The sequence below is a fragment of the Neolamprologus multifasciatus genome, chromosome 15 (genome assembly GCF_963576455.1).
Source record: "Neolamprologus multifasciatus chromosome 15, fNeoMul1.2, whole genome shotgun sequence".
Lineage (NCBI taxonomy): Eukaryota > Metazoa > Chordata > Actinopteri > Cichliformes > Cichlidae > Neolamprologus > Neolamprologus multifasciatus.
Window position 1 is genome coordinate 29772968 of NC_140453.1, and position 20668 is coordinate 29793635.

At 43.1% G+C, this 20668-nt stretch overlaps 1 protein-coding gene across 1 annotated transcript in view; it reads left to right on the top strand.

Annotated features, from left to right (window-relative positions):
• ttll7 (tubulin tyrosine ligase-like family, member 7) overlaps positions 1 to 20668 on the top strand; it is a 91599-nt gene that overhangs the window by 24928 nt on the left and 46003 nt on the right. Inside the window, 3 exon segments of the mRNA XM_085132035.1 lie at positions 6084 to 6242; positions 16078 to 16172; positions 19233 to 19380. Coding sequence (XP_084988161.1) covers positions 6084 to 6242; positions 16078 to 16172; positions 19233 to 19380 — 402 coding nt within the window.

Consider the following 20668-nt stretch of genomic DNA (forward strand, 5'->3'; position numbering starts at 1 on the left):
GAAAATGTGTTGTTTAGATAACATTTTTTCTCCCCTCTTTATTCCCGTCTCATATCCACATTGTGTGATGTGTCCATGTGCTCCATTTGGTGAAGGAACTAACATTTCCTTTCCTGTATTTTACTTAGTTTTCTTGTTTTCCTGTCCTTTAGTAACACCGCGTGTCACCTCCTGACTCAGCCACAACGTCCACCTCTCGTCTTGCTCTCTGCGTTGTTTTCTCTTTTCTTTCTCTTTTTCTCTGCGCTTTCTTCAGAAGTTGCACCACTTTGGTGTTAGTGCTGTACATTTGCACTCACACACTGTGCTTTGTTTCAACTCTGTATTTATGCTCTCTGCGCCCTCTCCCCTCTTCTTCTCTTTTCATCTCTCCTCTTACATTTTGTTACCATGCAGACCTAGCAGGCTGCACCGACTCTTCCTGCCAGTGTTCATGGTCAGGCAGTCAGAGAGTGTTTGCCAAAAGATTTGTCAGTACAGGTTAAGAATATTGTACATATATACATATATATGTGTGCATGTATATATGTGAATATATATATGTATACATATATATATTCACACATATATACACACGCACACACACACATATATATATATATATATATATATAAAATATATATATATAAAATATATATAAGAGATGTCAGTGAAACACTGACATCTCTTATATATTTTTTATATATATATATATTTTATATATATATATCTTTCGTATTAAGGCATTATTGATGTGTTGTATGAGACCTAGGTTTCTGAAGAGCTGTAGCTTTGTTTTTTTAAATGTGAATTTTGTTCGCAAGAACATGTGCAGGTTTAAGTTATCAACACATACAGTCTCCCTACAACCCCCGAAGTCTCAAACAAAATGCTTCTGACTCGATTCGAGGACCCTGAACTGGCCGTCATACAGCAGAGTCTGTGGTGTCCTGTGGGCATCGTGCCTGACAGAAACAAACTTAGAAGTTTCTAAAGTCTTTGGGTCAAAGGTGTCAGGCAGGCAATGGTGCACTGGACTAGGAATGTGAAGCGAGTCCACTTGAAGGAGTGGGGGGTCGGAAACAAACTGGGGCCTCTGTCAGAGGTAATGTCAGCTGAGGAAACGCGAAACTCAAGTTGACAAAAATGCCCTGGCCACCACCGCCGCTGTCCTGGATGACAGGGGGACCGCCTCTGGCCACCAGGTGGTACAGTAGCTTGTAACCTTGTGGTAGGGGACCCATCAGATCCAAATGCACATGATCAAAACGTTTGCCGGGGATGAGGAATGGCGCAAGGGGTGCCTTAGTGTGTCTACGGACCTTTGCGCGCTGGCATGGAACGCACGCCACTGCCAATTCCTACACAGATTTGCGAAGGCCTGCCCAAACAAACTTGGAGCTGAGGCCCGGACCCCCGGGTGTGATAGAGCATGCGCCGATTCAAAAACGCAACAACACCATGAAACAGAAACCACGAGCGTGGGCAGCTGATGGAAACGTCGCATGATCAATGGGCTGTGAGGTCAGTTTCTTGATCATTAATATGCAAATCGTGACCACTGATCAATGGCCATGAGTACCATTCACAGAGAGTTGGAGAATGGCTGCACTCACAGCATTGTAACATGGTGAACGATGTACTCTCAGCCCCCCTCCTCGATTCAGAGGTGATCTTTTCCTTTTCATGTACTTCTTCAGAAGTCACTTGGATGAGCAACGAAACGTTTCTCCCACTGAAAACGCTACGTTCCAGATGAACAGAATCAAGTTTTGGGGCGGAAAAATCCTGGATGTGGGAAATGGGATAACGATTGTTTTCCGTGATGTAATTTAGACGGCGAAAATCCCCACAAGGACGCCACCAACGGTCAGATTTGGGCGCCAGGGCGAAGCCCAGGGACTATTCGAACGCTGCACAATAGTGATGGGTTGTTCGCGAACGAAATGGCTCTTAGAGCCGACTCTTTGAAGTGAACGACGCGAGCCGGCTCCTTATTGGGAGCCGTGAGGTTTTTTGTTTTTTTTCTTTCTCTCACCCTCTCTCTCGCCCTTTTTTCCGCTAAACTCCGCATGCGCGGCCTGTACTTTGCGCTGGGCAGAGGGGGGAGGGGCGTTAGTTACACTTGCAGTATCACAGGAACAGAGCCAGAGAGAAAGAGAGCCAGGGATAACAACATCACATTAGAAAGGTATAGTAATCATCCGCTATTTTCAGTTGCAGATGATAAAGGATTCAGAAATCATGCAGGCCCATACGACAGAGAATGTGCATCTTCTTTTTGTTTTAATATTTTAATTTATATTTAATTGTGTTGTGGTTTGCAGTGTTTTGTGTTGTTTCACGTTAATTTTGTTTAAAAGGAAAAAGCTGAAAATTTAAATAGTTATAAGTTTAAAATGTAAATAGTTGTTTTTTGTATTATATGATTTATTTATTACATTTTATGTGGAGTGAATAAATAAAGTATATTTATGGTGGACCTTAGAGACAAAGCACGTACAAACTCCAAAACACATACAAACTCCTAAGCATGTACAAACTCCAAAATGCGTAAAAACTCCAAAACATGTAAAAACTCAGAAGCATGTACAAACTCCAAAACACGTAAAAACTCAGAAGCACGTACAAACTCCAAAACACGTAAAAACCCAGAAGCATGTACAAACTCCAAAACACGTAAAAACTCAGGAGCACGTACAAACTCCAAAACACGTAAAAACCCAGAAGCATGTACAAACTCCAAAACGCGTAAAAACTCCAAAACACGTAAAAACTCAGAAGCATGTACAAACTCCAAAACACGTAAAAACTCAGAAGCACGTACAAACTCCAAAACACGTAAAAACCCAGAAGCATGTACAAACTCCAAAACACATAAAAACTCAGAAGCATGTACAAACTCCAAAACACATAAAAACTCAGAAGCACGTACAAACTCCAAAACACGTAAAAACTCAGAAGCACGTACAAACTCAGAATCACGTACAAAAGACAACAGAAGTGCTCCAGGATGCTGGGCGCAGTGTTGAGCTTTTGTTACCTAGTGGCTACACAAGCCAGGAAGTATCAACAACCGGATTTGGTGTGTGGTAGTAACAGGTAAATTAACTTTTTTTTAAAAATTATTTGAATAAATATGAGTGCTTGTCTATAAATACACAAACAATACACACATGATTTCAATTGTGTAATTTAAGTGATCTGGGTAGCTCTGTTTTGGAAGTTCAGTAAACGCTAGAAATGTGTTTTGGAGTTTGTATATGCTTTAGAGTTTGTACGTGCTTTGTCTCTAGGGGCCATATATAAACATATATAAATAAAACCACTTTTTTTTACATTAGTAATTCCTTTTCTGCATAATTTTATATTATTGTTAATGATTAAATAATTAAAGCAACAAAACAACCTGAAGAGCCGGTTCGGAGCCGAAAGAGCCGGCTCTTTTTAGTGAGCCGAGCCGAAAGAGCCGGATCTCTAAAAAGAGCCGGAAATCCCATCACTACTGCACAATACCCAGGCGCTCTATCCGGTCGTTAAGTGATGACGTGACGAATCCTACTTCCGGGCCTAAAGTAGTCTGTGTTTAATATGGCTTTTGTGTTGTTAACATGTTTAATGTTTTGTATTTTCTTCTATTTAATCTCAAAAAGCGCCTAAAACAGTCAGTGATCACTGTTGACCTCCCTCGGCTTTTATTACCACTAATCATTTATTTAAGCTCAGTTTTTAAAACCTTAGCATGTAACTACAGCCCAGCCCATGCAGCAGTATATGAATGACTAACCTCGTATTGTGGATGGATTATCTCAGTTGTTCTCCTGCTGAAGTTTGGTCCTTTTACAGCATCCTGCCATGAGATTACATTTGTTTCTGACCACCGAGAACACTCAGTTAACTTCTATCGAGTGGAAAAAAAGTTAGCTTGTTTATATTATGCTAACATAGCTGTGTCGCTAGCGGTCACGTAGCACATCATTTTAAACCAGCTAGCCAAACTTCAGTAACCCTACAAACGTCACTGCTGTTTAGTTTTCTGTCTTCATTTATGTTGGAAGTGATAACAGAGCTGTACGTTTGAATTTGTTTCCAAAACCCCGCAGTCAGGACATGCTATGTTGTATTTAGATAGAAGCTAGCGAGCTAACTTCCTGCTAACTTCTAACTCCGTTAAATGTAATAAATTCCGTTTTTATGGATGCTTGGATGTTAAACTCAATTGTTACACCTGGTAGAGCAGAACGCTGATTATTTTATTAAAGATGAAAGACTTTAGACAGTTTTTCAACTCTCAGTAATGCCATAGTGATGTTTGATATATGGACCTGCAGCGGAGTTTAGGCCCAGACTTAACGACCGGATTGTCGCAAGCTAGCAGCAAAAGCAGCTGTAGGCCGAGTTGGCAGTCCGGCAGCCGCCGACGCTTCCAGGCAGGAGCTGACTTCCTCTTCAGACCTTAGCATGTTCGCCCCAGGGGTCACCAATGTGGAGGTATGAAAGGATGACACGAGAGATCTCAATATTTTACTTCAACTTTAATCTCGGCTTCACACAACTGAACACTCAAGGCGCCAAAAGCCTAACCCTCTCACTTCCCCTCACACCGGGTGTGAGTGGAGCCACCTGGTGGTCCACCACAGGGGTCATTTTGAAAACAGCGTCTGACTACAAATGAGCTAGTTATGGATTTTATATTTTTATATTTGCGCACACACACACACACACACACACTTACACTGAGGCGAAAATAAATAAATAAAAACGAAAAAATCTGAAACTGCATTTTAGACTTTTTCCATCATCTAAAGATACGTTTGTTCATATGTAAAAATTCCCAAGTTTTTATGCATTAGTTTCCTTGACAGAATAATACATCACTGACAGAGTAATGCAGTATTTATTCTCCATATACTCAGTATTTTCCTTTATTGCATTTTAGAATATTTCTTTTTGGTTTTTTATTTTTAATGTGCCTCGTTTAATCCAGTGATACTGTTACATAAATTTAACAAAGGAAGCCACAGATCAAAACATGAAAAAAAATAACTTAATTTGATATTTGGATAAATATAAAGATTACAGAAACAAAAATAAATAAAACGATTTAAAAAGGAGCAGGTTAAACCATTCTAGCTCAAAGCTAGCAAGATACAGGCACGCATCCACACACATAAGGTGCGAGGCGGTGGAGAGTGCTGGGGGCTCAGGATAAGGAGGGAGGTGATGTGGGCAGGGACAAAGGACACACACGCGTGTGCATACACCAGCCACTGCTGGGGACTCTGGGCATAAACAGTGGTAGTGGGACCAGGTGTTTGTGCTGGGCAGCCTGTGGGGTCAGACGGGTGGATGGATTGTCATATGGTTGGAGGTGTGTAAGCGACAGACAGATAGAAAAGGGAGAGGGGGGGTGCAGCCTTATCAGGCCAGGGCCAGACCACCATACACCTCTCCTGCACCCAGCAGTCAGACTGGACTGGGCAAACTGCAGGCCAGCAGCACTGTGTGGGGCTTGACTGGTGAGGGTAAGCTATGTGCAACGTGTGTGTGTGTGTGTGTGTGTGTCAGACTGAGCATGTTTACCCCAGTTGCACGCTGGGAGTAGGCAGGCTGGTAGCAGCCAGCACAGATAGGTGCAAGCACAAACATGCGCACAGGTTGGGCACCACAAGCAACGGAGATGGACCACCACCAACTTTGGTGAAAGTCTCTGTGTGAGAGCAATTCAAAAGGCTTTAGCTTTTAAACCGACAGACTGCCTTTATAACGCATTCGAGTTCAGGATTAAATAAACATTTCATCCGCGCCTCTGCGGAGCATGTCTGTGGGTTGTCTCGTGTGTCCGTCACCATTGCTTCGTTGTCAGTTTTGTCCTAAATACAAAGGTACAATCCCTTATCTGCAGTTTTAAAATGAAATTAAAGCAAAGAGTTTTAATTTCACCATTTCCTGATTAAGGAGACCTTTTAATCAGCAGCTATAAAGCCCACAGCCTATGGCTTCTTAGGATAAACGAAACCTACTAAAGAAAAAAAGTACAATTGAGTTGTCTTTGTGAATGCAGCTGGCTGATTCTCTCTGGCTTTGTGTGTCTGTCTTGCCAGGAGCTGGTGGTGAAGACATTAATAGTAGCTGAGCCCCACGTGCTGCACGCCTACCGCATGTGTCGCCCTGGCCAGCCACCGGGGAGTGACAGCGTCTGCTTCGAGGTCCTGGGCTTTGACATCATTCTGGACCGCAAACTCAAACCCTGGCTGTTGGAGGTATAATTCTCTTTATTTACAGTATATGTACAGCATGCATGTGTGTGTAAAGCTGGGTAAATTGGAGAAGTGTGTTTCTCTCAAAAGCTAGAATATATTTTGGAGGCGTAATTTCACTAATAATTTGAGATATTTAATTTCTAGACTACTATTACTATTTGTCTGTATACTGTCAGTACGTCATGCTAAGCTACTATTTGTGTGCTATTTTAAAAACACTTTCAACAAAGAGTGAAGGTACACTTGTATTCTGTCTTCTGTGATTTCTAACGTTTCTGTAAAGTCTCACCTGTCTGCGCTGCTGCTGAAGTGACAGCGGCTCCAGACTGATGTAATGTGGTATAAGCAGGAGACAGGGAGACGTTACCGCACACTGACAGAAAGCATAAACACACACTGATTTGTGCCCACACGCTCTGGTCGCCACACACAAACACCCGCACGGTCTGCAGTACGTGTTTACGCGCCGAACACACGGAGAGACTCTCGTAAAATGAAAGGAACTCACACAATTGCAGCCACGCATGCTTGATTACACGCATGCGGGCATTCATGCACACCCGTAGATGCATACAGAAATGCATGAATATACAGCAGCCTATAAGACACGATAAAGACACCCCACCTCATACCCCCCTGCAGGCTTTAAAATATAGGCCAGAATAGCAGGTTGACTAGTAATTCTTCAAGTGTCAGTGTCTCGAGTGTCAGGCATGCAGGAGATCGAGTCAAATTCAGATTCCACTCCAGGATTTCTCTCTCACTGCTCTGATGTCAGCAAGTGAGTTAAAGTGTGACCTAAATCCTTTAACCCAAAGTGGCTGCACCTCCACCCCCATCCCACAAATTGACTCGAGGATGGGGAAATGCCTTGGGGATAATTGTTTGGGGTTTCTTCCCCCCATCATGCCAACCCAGAATAACATTTTTAGGTTTTTTTCTGAGATTTTAAAGAAACAAAGTGACATTTGATATTTTTTTGGTATTTTCAGGTGCTGGCATTTTCTGTCATCTTGGAATTAGGGTGCTATTATTACCCTACGTGACATTTCTTGTGTAGCTGAGCAGTTGTAGTATAAGACAAAAGGATGTACGAGAGAGAGCAAGAGGCTGGTGTTCCTTTTGACTGCTGGTGCACCGTGACAGCATTTGTGAGCATTTCGTGTGTGTGCGTGTGCGTGTGTGTGAGACATAGCAAACAGCCGTGAATGCAGTTGTTCCACTCCAGCAGTAATGATCCCCCCTGTGCTACTAGCAGCTCTCTATAAGTCTCATCAATTAACATCCCACGCACACACACACACAAACACACAACCCTGCTTCTCTTTCACGCAACATTTACAGCAACAATAATTTATTTCCCAAATTCAACTGATTAGTCAGGGGATAGTTGCCAGCAAAGAGACCCCCCTCTCAAATCCTCACTGCGTACACTGTCAAGATTGAAAATAACTTTATTACCACTTTTTAGCCCGTCGACGTTCGTTGCTAGTCAGCAGGGACGCAACAAGAAGGCGGGCCCATAGGCTGGTTTCCACAAACGGTACCCTATGGCAAGCCCTCAGGTCTAAATTTAATTTTTCAGCAGATCGCTTTGCAACATTTTGTAGTAAACTGAATCTATTTCAGCCCATTTCACCATTTGTTTTAACTTTCTGCTTTCTTCCTGCCCTCGAGTCGATACCAAACAGTAAAAATTAAATTGAAGCACAATCTAGGTCTTGTTCTGGATTTGTGGACGCCAACCACTCAGGTTTCCTTGTCGGTGTCACTGTGAATTACACGTGCCATGCTTCGTTGGGGCTTCACCTAGACTGCTGCTCCGACACTGTCCTCTCTTGCTCTTTTAAATGTCAGAGTTGGTTGTCGGACACGCAAACTCACAACCAGGAAATGAAAGTTCAACCTGCGTAGACTCAAAAGCCAGTTGGATACGTGAAAGCTAGATGGTATCATATACAAGAAGCTGTCAGATCATATTATCCCCGTTCTTTACATTTGTGTTTTTGTCAGCTGTTTTTGCGAGCGTGCAGAAGGATGGAGAGGGAAGAAGAAAAAGGTTGTGTTTCACATCCTCCAATTATACCTTCAGAAAGGAGACACGAGGGTTTTTTTCAGCAGGGCAGCGTGATATTCAAAATAAGGCCTGTGTTAGAGGATGCATTTGCCTCTTTGTTGCAACTGCAAAAAAAGGAAAAACCCTCTGTGATACAGTACGTTCTCTCTTTGTAAGTGGACACAAGCACAGAGATATCATTGGAAATATACTGATAACAAACACAGAGGGATAAAGAGGGACACTCCACAGACCTGCAGACACCTGCTAAGTAGCTTGTCACACCAGTGAGTAGAGAAAAGGCAAGGGGGTGATGAGTCTCAAACCACGGCCAGCCATCAAAGAAGGCGCATTGTGCTCAAAGCTAAACGAGACGGGGAGCTAAAAACGAGGGAGAGAGACAGGCTTTTGTGCGATCCTTGTCTTAATTCAGCAGAGTTTTCAACACAGGTTTTACCTCCTATTGACATTCAAAACATCAGCACTACATAGACACACACGCACAAAGACACACACGTACGCGCACTTGCTCAAATGGCGTAACCTGAGACATTCACTTTCATTAAACCAGCCCAGACAGCATCTGTGTTTCGTATAGGAAAGGCGTTTCATTGAGCCGTGATCTTTGCTTCATGCAGGCGCACACTCAAGTGCGCACACACTCTCACTTGCATATCCAAGCACGCATTCAAACACGCCTCTCTGCCTAGACTGCAGTTTCTATCGTCAAGGCCAAGGCTTTTGCTCTTAGCGGTTCATTGAGTGTTTTCTTTCTCGTTTAAAAGCAAAAAACCCTGAAAAAAACAAACAAAAAAACGAAGCGAACCAGGAGAAAAATAAGAATCGCTGCACGTGTTCTGTTTAGCTCAGTAATTGCCTCGTGGCACGAGCTCATGAATTCTGTTAGCATGTAGTGCTGTTATCAGATGGCACTATGCAGGCCGAAAGGACCAGCGAGCTTCAAAAAAATCCAGCGTCAGGTGTAAGGAGAGCGTTTACCTGTTGGCGAAATGCAGCAGTGGGACAATATTATGCCCCCGCACCCCCTGCAGCCTCTTTAGGGCCCGTGGCGTGTAAGCTGGCATGACAAATAGTTTCAAATTTACAGAGAAAAATATAAAAATGCGAGAGGACAAGACGTCCACACACACACAAAACTATTGCCTTAAATTTTCCACCCCTGAAACAGAATCTGACAAAGAGCGCAATTTAGCGTTCTCACGAGGTCCTGATGGGTACCCGCGGACCCCCAGCACAAGGACCAGTGAACTGAGGCCCAGCCTCATTACAGGCTCTGGCTCACTTCATTTTTTTAAGCTGTTTCCCCACATGCAGCATAAAAAAGCTCCAGCTGGTCAACTCTAAATAAGAAGAAACAAGTGCTTGTAGTGAGCATGAATAATTAGAAACCTCCCCGGTCCCCGCGAAGCTGTCTCTCTAGTGCCGGGCTCCAGGCAGCTTAGAGGCTGCTCGGCCTGCTTGTTAGGGCTACAGTCAGCATGTGACGGCGTGTGTGTGTCTGTGTGTGCAGAAGTGAATGTAAGTTAGCGTGTCTAAATTTGATTTGTGTGAATGTTTGCAGTGTTTGGTACTGTACACGTGTTCGGCTGGACGTTAAACACATCATGAGAGATACAGCCGAGATTTTGTGTAAATCTTTCTACTCCCTGTCTGCGTGTGTGTCTGTGCGTGTGTGTGTGTGTCTGGATGAATGGTCTCTGCCCCTCTGGGAATAGTCCTCTGTAGTGTGTGGTACGCTGCCCTCATCTGCTTACCGACTGCAGCCCATAGTCTTGGCTTTTATTCAGGGAGGTTGGCAGGTTTAACTCTGAAACACACACTATTCAGGAAGAGAAGAAGAAGTTGGGCGACTTTCACTGCGTTTTACGTGTCATATTAAGATAGAGTTGCACAAAGGCAGCTTGATTATCGATGGCAACAATTTAACTACCATTTCTCGTCCGTCTCATGTGCTCTTTCTTCGTGTCCCGTCCCCCTTTTTAGGACCGCCGTGCAAAATGATTGGCAGCTAATGAGGCGGGCGTGGTTAGGCAAACTGTGGCACGGGCTTGCTTGTCACGGGGTGTTTGTGTGTTTGTATGTGTGACTGGCCATTACAAAAACAGACCAACAGTCTGCAGCTGGGCTGATTTTTCACCCTTCCCCTCACCCCTTCCTGCAACTTTCCCCTCTTTGTGTGCTTTGTGTCTCCGATTGTTTCAAGATGAGTTTTGGTTCGTCCTTCCAGCCCATCAGAGCCAACGTAATCCAGACTTCCTTTTTCTTTGGCGTGTTTGTGTGTGTGTTTGTGGGAAGTAATCTGCATTGGCAGCTGTAAACAGATGCACAGAGACAAACACATCTATAGTTTTCACACTTTCCTATTTTCCAACCACACACCTAATGAGTTGGATCTGAGGACACACTGCTAATGCCTTGGTTGGAATAAATAGTGGCTCACACTTGTTCAGATTTCCAGTAGAAATTCTATTTAATCTGTGAAGAATAAGGTAAAAATGTAATGTTCTTATATCCTTTCATAAAAGTGTAAAGAGTAGAGCTGTTTTGCGGGTACTCTTAGAGGATGGATTTAGAGGTTAGCCTGCCTTTCACATATTTCCTGAGGAAATTTCAGAAGTGTTTCCTAACACCTGCTACAGCCGACTCGAACATTATTGTGTATTCAGAGTGATTAAAGAGGAATTTACTTGCTACCTGTGCTCTCCAAATAATTTTCATCCCTCCATGATTGAATTTTCGAGGGTAAATGATAGAGGAGAATACATACAGTCTGATATTCTCAATTATCTTTCCGAGTCTCTTTTGCCCTCTTCCACCTTTCGTTCTCCTTTTGTCTTTGATTAATCTTTGGCACTTAGTGGGATTCATTCTTGTTTAAATGTACATGGATATCGTCCTCACTCTCTGAGGGGTTGTCCTTCCACTTGTAAACCCTAGGTGGCAGTAGTGACCTGCGAGCCACTCCCCGGCTTAAAAGAGGTTTATTAAAGAATAATTAGAATGATGTATGGGACTGTCTGTCTCTATCCACATCCATTTTCCCCCAACATGACTATTTCATGGAATAAGTATCAAATTAGGCGCGCGCGGGCTTTGTATGTGGGGCAGTTGAAAACATACACCAACTCTTAGTCATTTATCATGAGGCGTGTATGGCAGCGTCAGTGTGTTTGTGTGCGCACGTGTGATTGAGAAGGAAGATGCACGTTTATGAGTGACACAGGGAACTGTAGCAGGTACAGCCGGCTCTGTGGCATCTTCGAAGGGAAGACATGTCTTCATGTTTACGACAGTCAGCTCTGGACTTCAGATTGTGACTGATGATTTCTTTTTGTTTGGCATTTTGAATTTTGTGTATAGGTGACTTACTAGATCCACTTAAACCGCATTTAACTACCTTGGATTGTATCCCTTGCAGCTTTTCCAAGCGAGGTCAGCAAAGCTAAATAGTGTCCCGCTCACTTCCAGGACCTTTACCAGACTCCGCTAGAGTGTCCCTGCATCCACGTAAAATGCCACAAAAAGAACAAAACGGTGATTGATAAGACGGCTGAAACAAGAGAGCGACTTAACAGGGTGGCTGGCTGTCTGTCTTGCTGTCGCTCTACTACTCATGCTCGGTTTCCCCCCCCCTCTCCCTTTCTGCCTCCCTCTCTCCTTCCACCATTGTGCAGCAACAAACACTCCATTCTGACAGCGGTTGAACTGTGCCGATACCCTTGAGCGTGCGGGGCAAAATGGGAGGCTTGTCAAAGCAGTGGTTGTTTACACTCTGCCAGGAATAATAAGAGGGGGTCGTTTTTCTGAACCGATTAATCACGAGCAGCCCCTGTACTTGTTTTAGAGAGCATTCCAGACGCAGGATAAATGTCGATGTGGGCTGGCAATTTGTTGTGGAAATAAAGCAGCTGATTGTTGTTGATCCGGTGCCGTTGCTATATTATTAGGGTCTGTGTGGCGAAGCTGCAGAAGCCACAGGTACAAACTGTTTAACGCCATCGCCAGGTTAATGGTTTTATTCATAATTGAAGTGATAACAACAGACAGAGATGGAGCATCAGTTAGCGTCTTATCATAATACGAGTGGAGACTTTGTTCTCTGTAGTTGTGCAGAACGACCTATGACCCAGATCTCGTTGTTTGCATTTATTGAGCTGTTTGGCTCATATTTGCTTACTGGCTATCCTCGGGCAACACACTGAGTTCTCAATTATAATGTAACTTCATTATGTATCAAGTGCCCTGCGATGACTTATGTTATGATTTGATGCTATATCAATAAAAGTGAATTAAATTTACTTGATTGAGATGCTTCAACAGATCAAACATCAACAGATGTTCAAACCAGTGGCTGAATGGGATTTTCCACCAGGCATTATCAAATTAAATGAGCCATGTAAAATTTACCGGTTGCATTTCTCCCTGTTTTGTTTGTACTTTAGTGCTCAAAATAAAGATCAGTAGAGGGACTTGCTGTTCACCGAAAATTCAAACCAAATGGTTTAAAAAAAAAAAAAGTCTCACGAGGCTCCCCGGCAACAGCCTGTATTTCACAGTGGTCTCTATGCAGGTTACTGTTTGTTCTTTTTTCTTGAGCCACCTCAATCCCACGACTCAAGGTGCTGAAAATAAAAGCTTTACATTTCCCGTCTTTGTTTTTCTTATAACCGTTTCATCTCTGTACGTTTAATTCAGCAATCAGATGGGGATAAAGGGTCCTGTGAAAGAATTAAAGACCGATATGCTTTTTGACCAAGTGATATTTTGGCTACAGCGACGCGTCGCTGAAGCTGAACCGAATCAAAGAATGAGTAAAAAGGAGTTTCTAATCTTTTCATCTGACGTTTTTATTGAATGCATCTTGGAGCAACCAAGGGCTCCTTTAAGACCCTGCCAGAGTCACTTAAGGAAATCAGAGTGGGGGGTTTTGGGAGCCTGCAGGGGTTCATTAGGACCAGACTGGTTCAACTTCCTTTTGCCAGGGAGGAAATAGAGAACACAGAAACACAGAGAGCGAGAGAAAAATGAAGAGAGGTAACGACCGGAGAATGAGGGCTAGCACAGGGAGGGAGCGGGGACGGGAGGGGAGCGCGGGGTCAGTGGTGACCAGTCGGAAAAACACGGCGAGAGACAGAAAGAGTGGAAATAGAAACTAGGGAGGAGAGGAGTGCAACTGGCAGCAAGAAGAAGGTGAGAGACAAAACAGCTGAGGGAGAGCAAAGAAAGCCAGCGAGCGCTGCGATGCCAGTCTCTCCTGTGACAGCTTGACACCACGAATCAAACTAAGAAACGAAGACAAGTAACGAGACGAGCGTCACCAGGATCACTGCCAGTCTGGCTCTTACCTATAGGCTACGGCGCTCTAAAGCCATACTGTTTTCACCGCGGCTGTCATATTGGCGAGCGCTCTAAATGAACACAGACCTTCTTTTTTTATTTATTTTTTCTTTAGTGATGTTTCGCTTTCTTTGATAAGATAACTGCAGGATGAAGTGCAGCGCCGTCCTCCTCGGCTCAGAGAGGATCGCACACTTCATTCTTTTGAGCGAAAGAGTTGCATAGGGTCTCTCTGTTCCTGTTTTCCTCTTGGCGCCAGAACACATTCATCACCCCCGTGCTGATAAATGGCTGCTGTATACAAAATAATAAAAAACACACGCACACGCACGCTTACAAGGGCACGTCCGTACAAACACACTTCATGTTTGTGAGGCTTTTGTAGCTCACCTGTGATATTTATGGAGTTATTGCCTAAACTAGTTAAAGGGACTCAGGCAGTGACAGCACAGGGAAGGTTATATGCATATTTACAGACAGCCACAGCTCAGTATAGTTTCTGAGGAAACAAGAATAAAAAGCTTCCTGGTATCACGACAGTCACGTGTCTCAGGTCAGGTTGGGTGTAGCTGCTGATCGCTGGAAGGTGCAGATTTACATTTTTTCTTCTTTATTTTATTTTCTATAGCTGCCTCGTGATCCTAATACACAGGCTTTCAGCAGTTACGGCCTTTTTGGGGGGGTTACACACGCTCTGGCTCTCGCAGTTCCTGGGAGTCTAGCAGCGGTGTAAATATTATCTTACATCACTGTTCCCGAATCTGCCACACAGCACTGAGCACCTTTATGTCAGGATTAGTAATGGGTAGTTCAGATGTAGGAGAGAGAAGGAGGGATGGAGTTACAGAGAGCCACCCCCACAACCCTTGAGAGGCTTTGCATGCCGTCTCCAAAGGGGCTTTCAGATTTTGGTGCTCAGGAAAACCTTATGGTTCCAAATAGCTTGATGCTGCACGCCAGCCTTCCCCCCCCCCCCCATCCATCTCTTTTACCGTCCTTTACCCCACATTCCTGATTGGTGGATAGAACGGGATCTGTAATAGACACTAAAACCTGTGATTAGCTCAGTTTTGCTCCGTTACTGAAATCCTGATTTGTGATTGGCTGTTGTCCTGCTTTGATGTGTTCAACTGTATCCAACGGCTTTTTTCCAAAGGAAGACGGAACTAGAGGAATAGTGTTTCTGATACCAGTACTCACGTTGACTGCAGAGTAAGGCTACTGGGAGAGGTTGAATTTCCAGCTAGACGCTCAGACAGTTGGCTGTAATTTTCATTCATAAAAGCAGATAATTGTACATAAACATTGTCAATGAATTGAGAAAAAAAACTCTGCAAAATATATTAATAGGAGGACATTGTCTATTAAGGTGATGTTAACTGTTGCTGTTCATAACCTCTGATTTTGTTGAACTGATTTATAGCAACAAAGTGACAAAATTCCCTTCGCTACTCAACAAATAAACCCTTACCCCATACGATCACATCACCCAGACATTAAAAAGAAAATGGGCGGTCTAAGACTTTTGTACATTGTTAATAAAAGAGCCGACTTATCTCCAAAATCAAGCCGTATCAAACTCGGCCAGCCTTTCGTTGGGCATCTGTTGCATTGTCATTTGAAGTCAGACACCATTCCTCTCACGGTTGCCAGTTCATTCACCCTCTCTCTGCACTTCTCTTCCATTTTTCGCAGCCTTTGTTGTCTCACATAATCTCTTTCTCACTGTGGGAACATAACAAAGAGTAAAAAGAATTGATTTGTTGTGTCAGGTATAATAACTGATATTTGAATACCTTGCACCGGTGCTGGAAATTGTTCCGTTAAGAATGGTACATTGCTCTTGAATTTCTCCCCAGATGATACCTGCTTTTGTACCTCGAATCCGAGGTGGCTCTTTCTGTTTCTTGCTGAGCGCTCTTGATTGTCCGCGATGGCACTGAGCTGAGCGACGGCAGTTCTCTGATGCTCGCAAAGACGTGCGCGTCGAGGCATCGGGCTGTTGCGAGCAATCTTAGCATACAGAGTCAGGACGCAGGGTCAGTTATGGGGTGAGCGATTAACCCACACAATCTGTTTGTATGCATTCACTCTGACGCAAATATGCTCTTCTAAATGCACGGGCATACACTCGTCAGTGCCAGAGTGGATTTATGCCCAGGCAAAGGCTAAGAGTTGCAAAGTGTCCGTCAAAGAGAGAAAAAACCCTCAACTTTCATCTCCCTCTCACTACTCCTCTCCTTGTCGGAATAGATCTTTTTTTCTTTTCTCCAAAGATGCTCTAAACTCACTCCTATAATTGCGTAGCATGCCTGTCTGTTGGACTGATAAGAAAGGAGAAAAAAGTGATATGAAGCAGAACAAGAAGAGAAAAAAATACTGAGCATCCTTTGAATGTGTCTGTTCTCTCTTACCTGACAGATCAATCGAGCTCCGAGCTTTGGGACAGATCAGAAGATTGATTACGATGTGAAGAAAGGTGTGCTGCTCAATGCCCTCAAACTCCTCAACATCAGGTATTGTTTTCCACCGTGTCTTACACATACACACTCATGCAAATAGATGCAACAAATTGCATCTACGGTTTGCAAATCCTGCCCACGGCTCTTTTGCCCGTCTCTAGTGGCTCCCTGTGGCTTCCACAAAAATAAGTAGCTGAATATAAACATGGGAAGTAACTATGCTGCTGTAAAAATGTGGAGCCTTTACATTGAATTAAAACAATTTGTTCCTCTCAGCCGGTCGGTCAGCTGCTGCCTTCTCCTCTTAGTGTTGCTGGAAATCAGCAGAGGTGTCTGGCATGGATGCACGTGAACACATAAACGTGTAGCCTTAGCTATGCATTCAAAAAGAAATAACAGGAAAACAAAGAGTTTAACATGGAAAGATGTGTTTCCTTGCTGCTGGCATGCTCGATCTGAAGCCTATAAGACCACTAGGCTGCCACGATTAGTCGACTAGTCACGATTATGTCGACTATTAAAATCGTTGACGACTAATTGAATAGTCGACGCGTCGTTTGAAGCGTTGTAAGATCACAAAAGACGCAGGAATAAGTAGCAGGATTTAAGAGTGTAATAACGGACTGAAACAGAAGATGGCAGCACTGCATGTACAAGGATGCCAGCTGCCGTTAAACACCGAAGAAGAAGAAGTAGCGCAGCCCAGCTCAGTTTCCAACAATGGCGGCAGCTAGTTAGTTTTAATATTACTCTTATTATTCTTTCTGGGTCACAAAATAAACGTTTAACATATTTTCAGGCGAGAATGTAGCTGTGTAAACCTCAAATATTTGCTCAGTTTATCAAGACACCACATATTTTCAAAAGCGCTCCGACGTTTTCGGAGATGTCTGTTACTCACTAGCTCGATAGCTAGCCGGGGTCTAGGCTAACTAGAGCCGTGACAACACCGGACTCACGGCTAATCGTTTGCAAACCCACCGCCGTCTTTCGCTACTCAGGTTAAACATGATATATAAGTCACTTAGATAACTTAAAATGTTATTGTTTGGCTTTTTTTTAGTATTTTATTTGTTCCTGAGTAAATCGGTTTGGCTGAGATTAAAGTTATAGTTTTTACACAGCTGAATAAACGTCAAGCAGATTAAACTTCACCGAAACAATCTGCAAATGTCATTAAAATTTAATAAACTATCATCTTGTCTTTATTTTTAGTTAGCACATACCTTAAACACTTAAAGCTGTAAGCTAACGATAGTTATATAAGAGCAGATGCTGCTGGTGCAATAAGCTGTAGTTTTACGTCCAATGGATGATGATCTGATTAGTCGACTAATCGCAAAAATAATCAGTGACTAGTCGACTATCAAAATAATCGTTTGTGGCAGCCCTAAAGACCACTATATGTTTTATCAACAAACTTCACAGTTGCTCTGTTTAGTCGGTGAAGTTTTGTGCGCAGTTTGTATCAAGCCTTCCCTCAAAGGGCTTTAAATGCTCAGAATTTCAATCGGTGCTTAGGTTTCTTTTATTTATTTATTTATCTTTTAATTTGACAGCCGAGCAAACGTAAAAATGATTTTGACGCACAGTACAATCCGGCCATTATCTTGTTTTGGTTTCAGACTGATGAGACAGTAGTGACATTAGCGTGAGCGCAGCAGGAAGTTGAAGCTTTGGACAAATAAATTGCTGTCTTTCTAAATTTGTGTGTTGGTGTTTCTGTGGTGGATAAAAAGACGGATAATGGCCAAGGTACAAAGCCATGCAATACCATCTACTGTGTGCTTTGTGAACCCTTCAATCAGAGAGTCTGGGTGTTTGTGAGAATGTGTCTTTTTTTTAACCTGTGCGCTGATCTGCGGTTCGTATATCTACATACGCTTCGTCTGCTGCTCTTTGTTTTGGTTTGTGGGTGTATTTAATTTTAAATGCACACTGTTTTTATTTTGGAATGTATTTCTGGTATAGGTAGGTGTTTGTGTGCACGTGTGTGTGTTTGTGTTTGCTGGCATGCTTTTCTGTCCCCCGGCTACGGAGAGTCTGTCCTGATTGATCATTGTACACCAGACCTCTGCTCTTTTTTCCCTCTTTTCTCTGTGTGCTCGTCCTCCTCTTACTGCTCTAAATATAGTCTCAGCTCTGCTAGTCACACACATATATACAAACAAAGTGCACACACACACACTGGATCAATTACATGCAACATCGTATACATCTAATTTGGCCAAGTGAGGTGCGTGGTGCACCGGCCACATAAAGACCGGCTCCATCCTCCTGAGTGGATTCATGTGGGCCAAACAAATCTCTTCTCAAAGTGATGTTTAATGTGCTGCCACAGATTAAAAAGGGAGATTTGGTTATTTTATGACAAATAAGTCGTAGGAGGGCTTGAACGGCACGGGGAAGCTCTTTCCACTGGACATAGCGCTTATGTTCACGCTACAGTGAGCGTGGGGGGGCTTCGCTCACTTTTTCCTTGTATAGTAATGACTTTGCTTCCCCCAAAGGGAGGAGCTGGTGCTGTGTAGAGGTAGGCTTGGCTCTTGATTCTGCTCACCACATCAACTGTATCAAATGGGATCAATTCAGACCCGGTCGGGCATGGACATTGATAAACCTCAGTCCCCCAAAAGCACTCAATATCCAATTTAAAGGACCAGCGATTGACTAAAATGAATTGCCCTTTCTCTAGACCGCAGTGGCCCACTTGTTCAGAATTAGCTGTCTGGTCCTGTTCATCCCAGAGTTGTTTGTGTCTCAGCTTCATCTCTGTTTTTGTATTGTTGAGTGTTTTTGTCTGTCTTTTTTTTTAACCAGCACAATGATGTGATAAGGCAGATATTCAGGTCAGCTAGGGAGGAGGCCCACAAGCTGTCAGGCTTTATTATGACACTTTTAAAAACCCTTTTCCGTTGATTATGTGTGTGTGTGTGTTTTTCCCAGTACTGTCTACTGTTACAAATAACCATTACATGCAAAGCAAAACTAAACAAAGAGAGCTTTGTTGACAGCAAACATTAATAAAAGGCGCGATCAGAATGTTTTCGCTCTTAAATCTGAACCCTTTCCGTGTATGTGCGATGTTAGTTGTCTTGCTTTTTGTTGATCCAGGGCGAGCGATAAGAAACGCAACCTAGCCCAGCAGAAGGCGGAGGCTCAGAGACGGCTGTACGGACACGGATCCATGAAGAAACTCTCGGCTGCTTCCTCGGACTGGGAGAAACAACGTCACACGCTGGAGCGACGAAGAGAAGAGCTGGTGAGGACGAGCAGAAAGAAAGAGGAAGCAAAGAAATCCATTTATTTAAAACTTTTTTTAAACCCTTTAAGACCTACCATAGAACCAAGTCCACCAGAGCTTATATTATATTTTTACATGTTGTGGAGCCATTTTTGGGAGCATTTCAAGTTGCTATACATCAATACAACCATTACGGCCTAAATTTTAATAATATGTCTGCATTAAGTGCATAGTAATTACATAAATTGCAAAAAAGTGCAATAAACTACAAAAAAATTAAAATCGTTTTTGTTTTTTAACATATATTTCTAGTTAGAGAAATTTAAGAGGCTTATCCCTCAAAACTGTAAATACAAAAAAGTTGCACAAAATAGTTTCCCACCACAGGAAATTTATTTTGAGTGTCTTCATAGTTTTATTTTTGAAATACACCAATTTTTATACACTGCAGGAAAAACGAAAATAAATATTATAGTGCAAATTTGCAAAAAAGCAGCATATGCATCAAAATAAACTATTTCCAGCAGTGCAATATGAGTCCTAAGCATCCCAGAAACCACACAGAAAGTCATGAAGTCAAACATAACTTTTAAAAACACCAGTATAGGCTCATGAGGCCCTGATGGTAAAAAACTACATTTCTGCGAAATGACTTCACTTCTGGTTTCGGGCAGGACATGGCGGACATGCATAGTTCACGCTGATCGGATCGGCGAAGCGTGTTTCTGGAATATTATGTTTTTGTTGCTGCAAGTGCTTTTTATGCAGTTTTTTCAAAGCTATATGTGGAAGGAAACTGTGACCGAGGACAAGCTGATGGCATAAGATGTAAGTACAACTCCTCCGGTTTCATATGCAAAAAAATTATTGCGCTAGCTCACGTGGTTGCAGAGCTACCCGGATTTAAAAATAGTTACGCAACCGGTTTTAAAGGGTTAAATTCACAAATACTGGACTTTATATCCACTCATTCACACACACTGTCCCGCCGCAGGTAAAACCAGAGTTGTCTAAAGCGCTGGCTGGTATCAAACTGCAGGGCAGCATCTGCGATGCTAAGCACCTGTACAAGGTGGTGCTCCTTAACTGTGGTCGAGGGAGTTGAGAGCGCTACTCCTTCATTTCCCCACCCGGACATTCAAAACCGGCCTGGGGATTAGAACAATGACTGCACAGTCTCGAGCGGCGATCATAAGTCATGAGATACTTTTAAACTTTGCAGGCCACACGAAAATGAGCACAAAAAGGTGGTTTGGCTTCAGACAGGCTCACATCAGAGATCTGTGACGTGTCATTAGAGACGTTT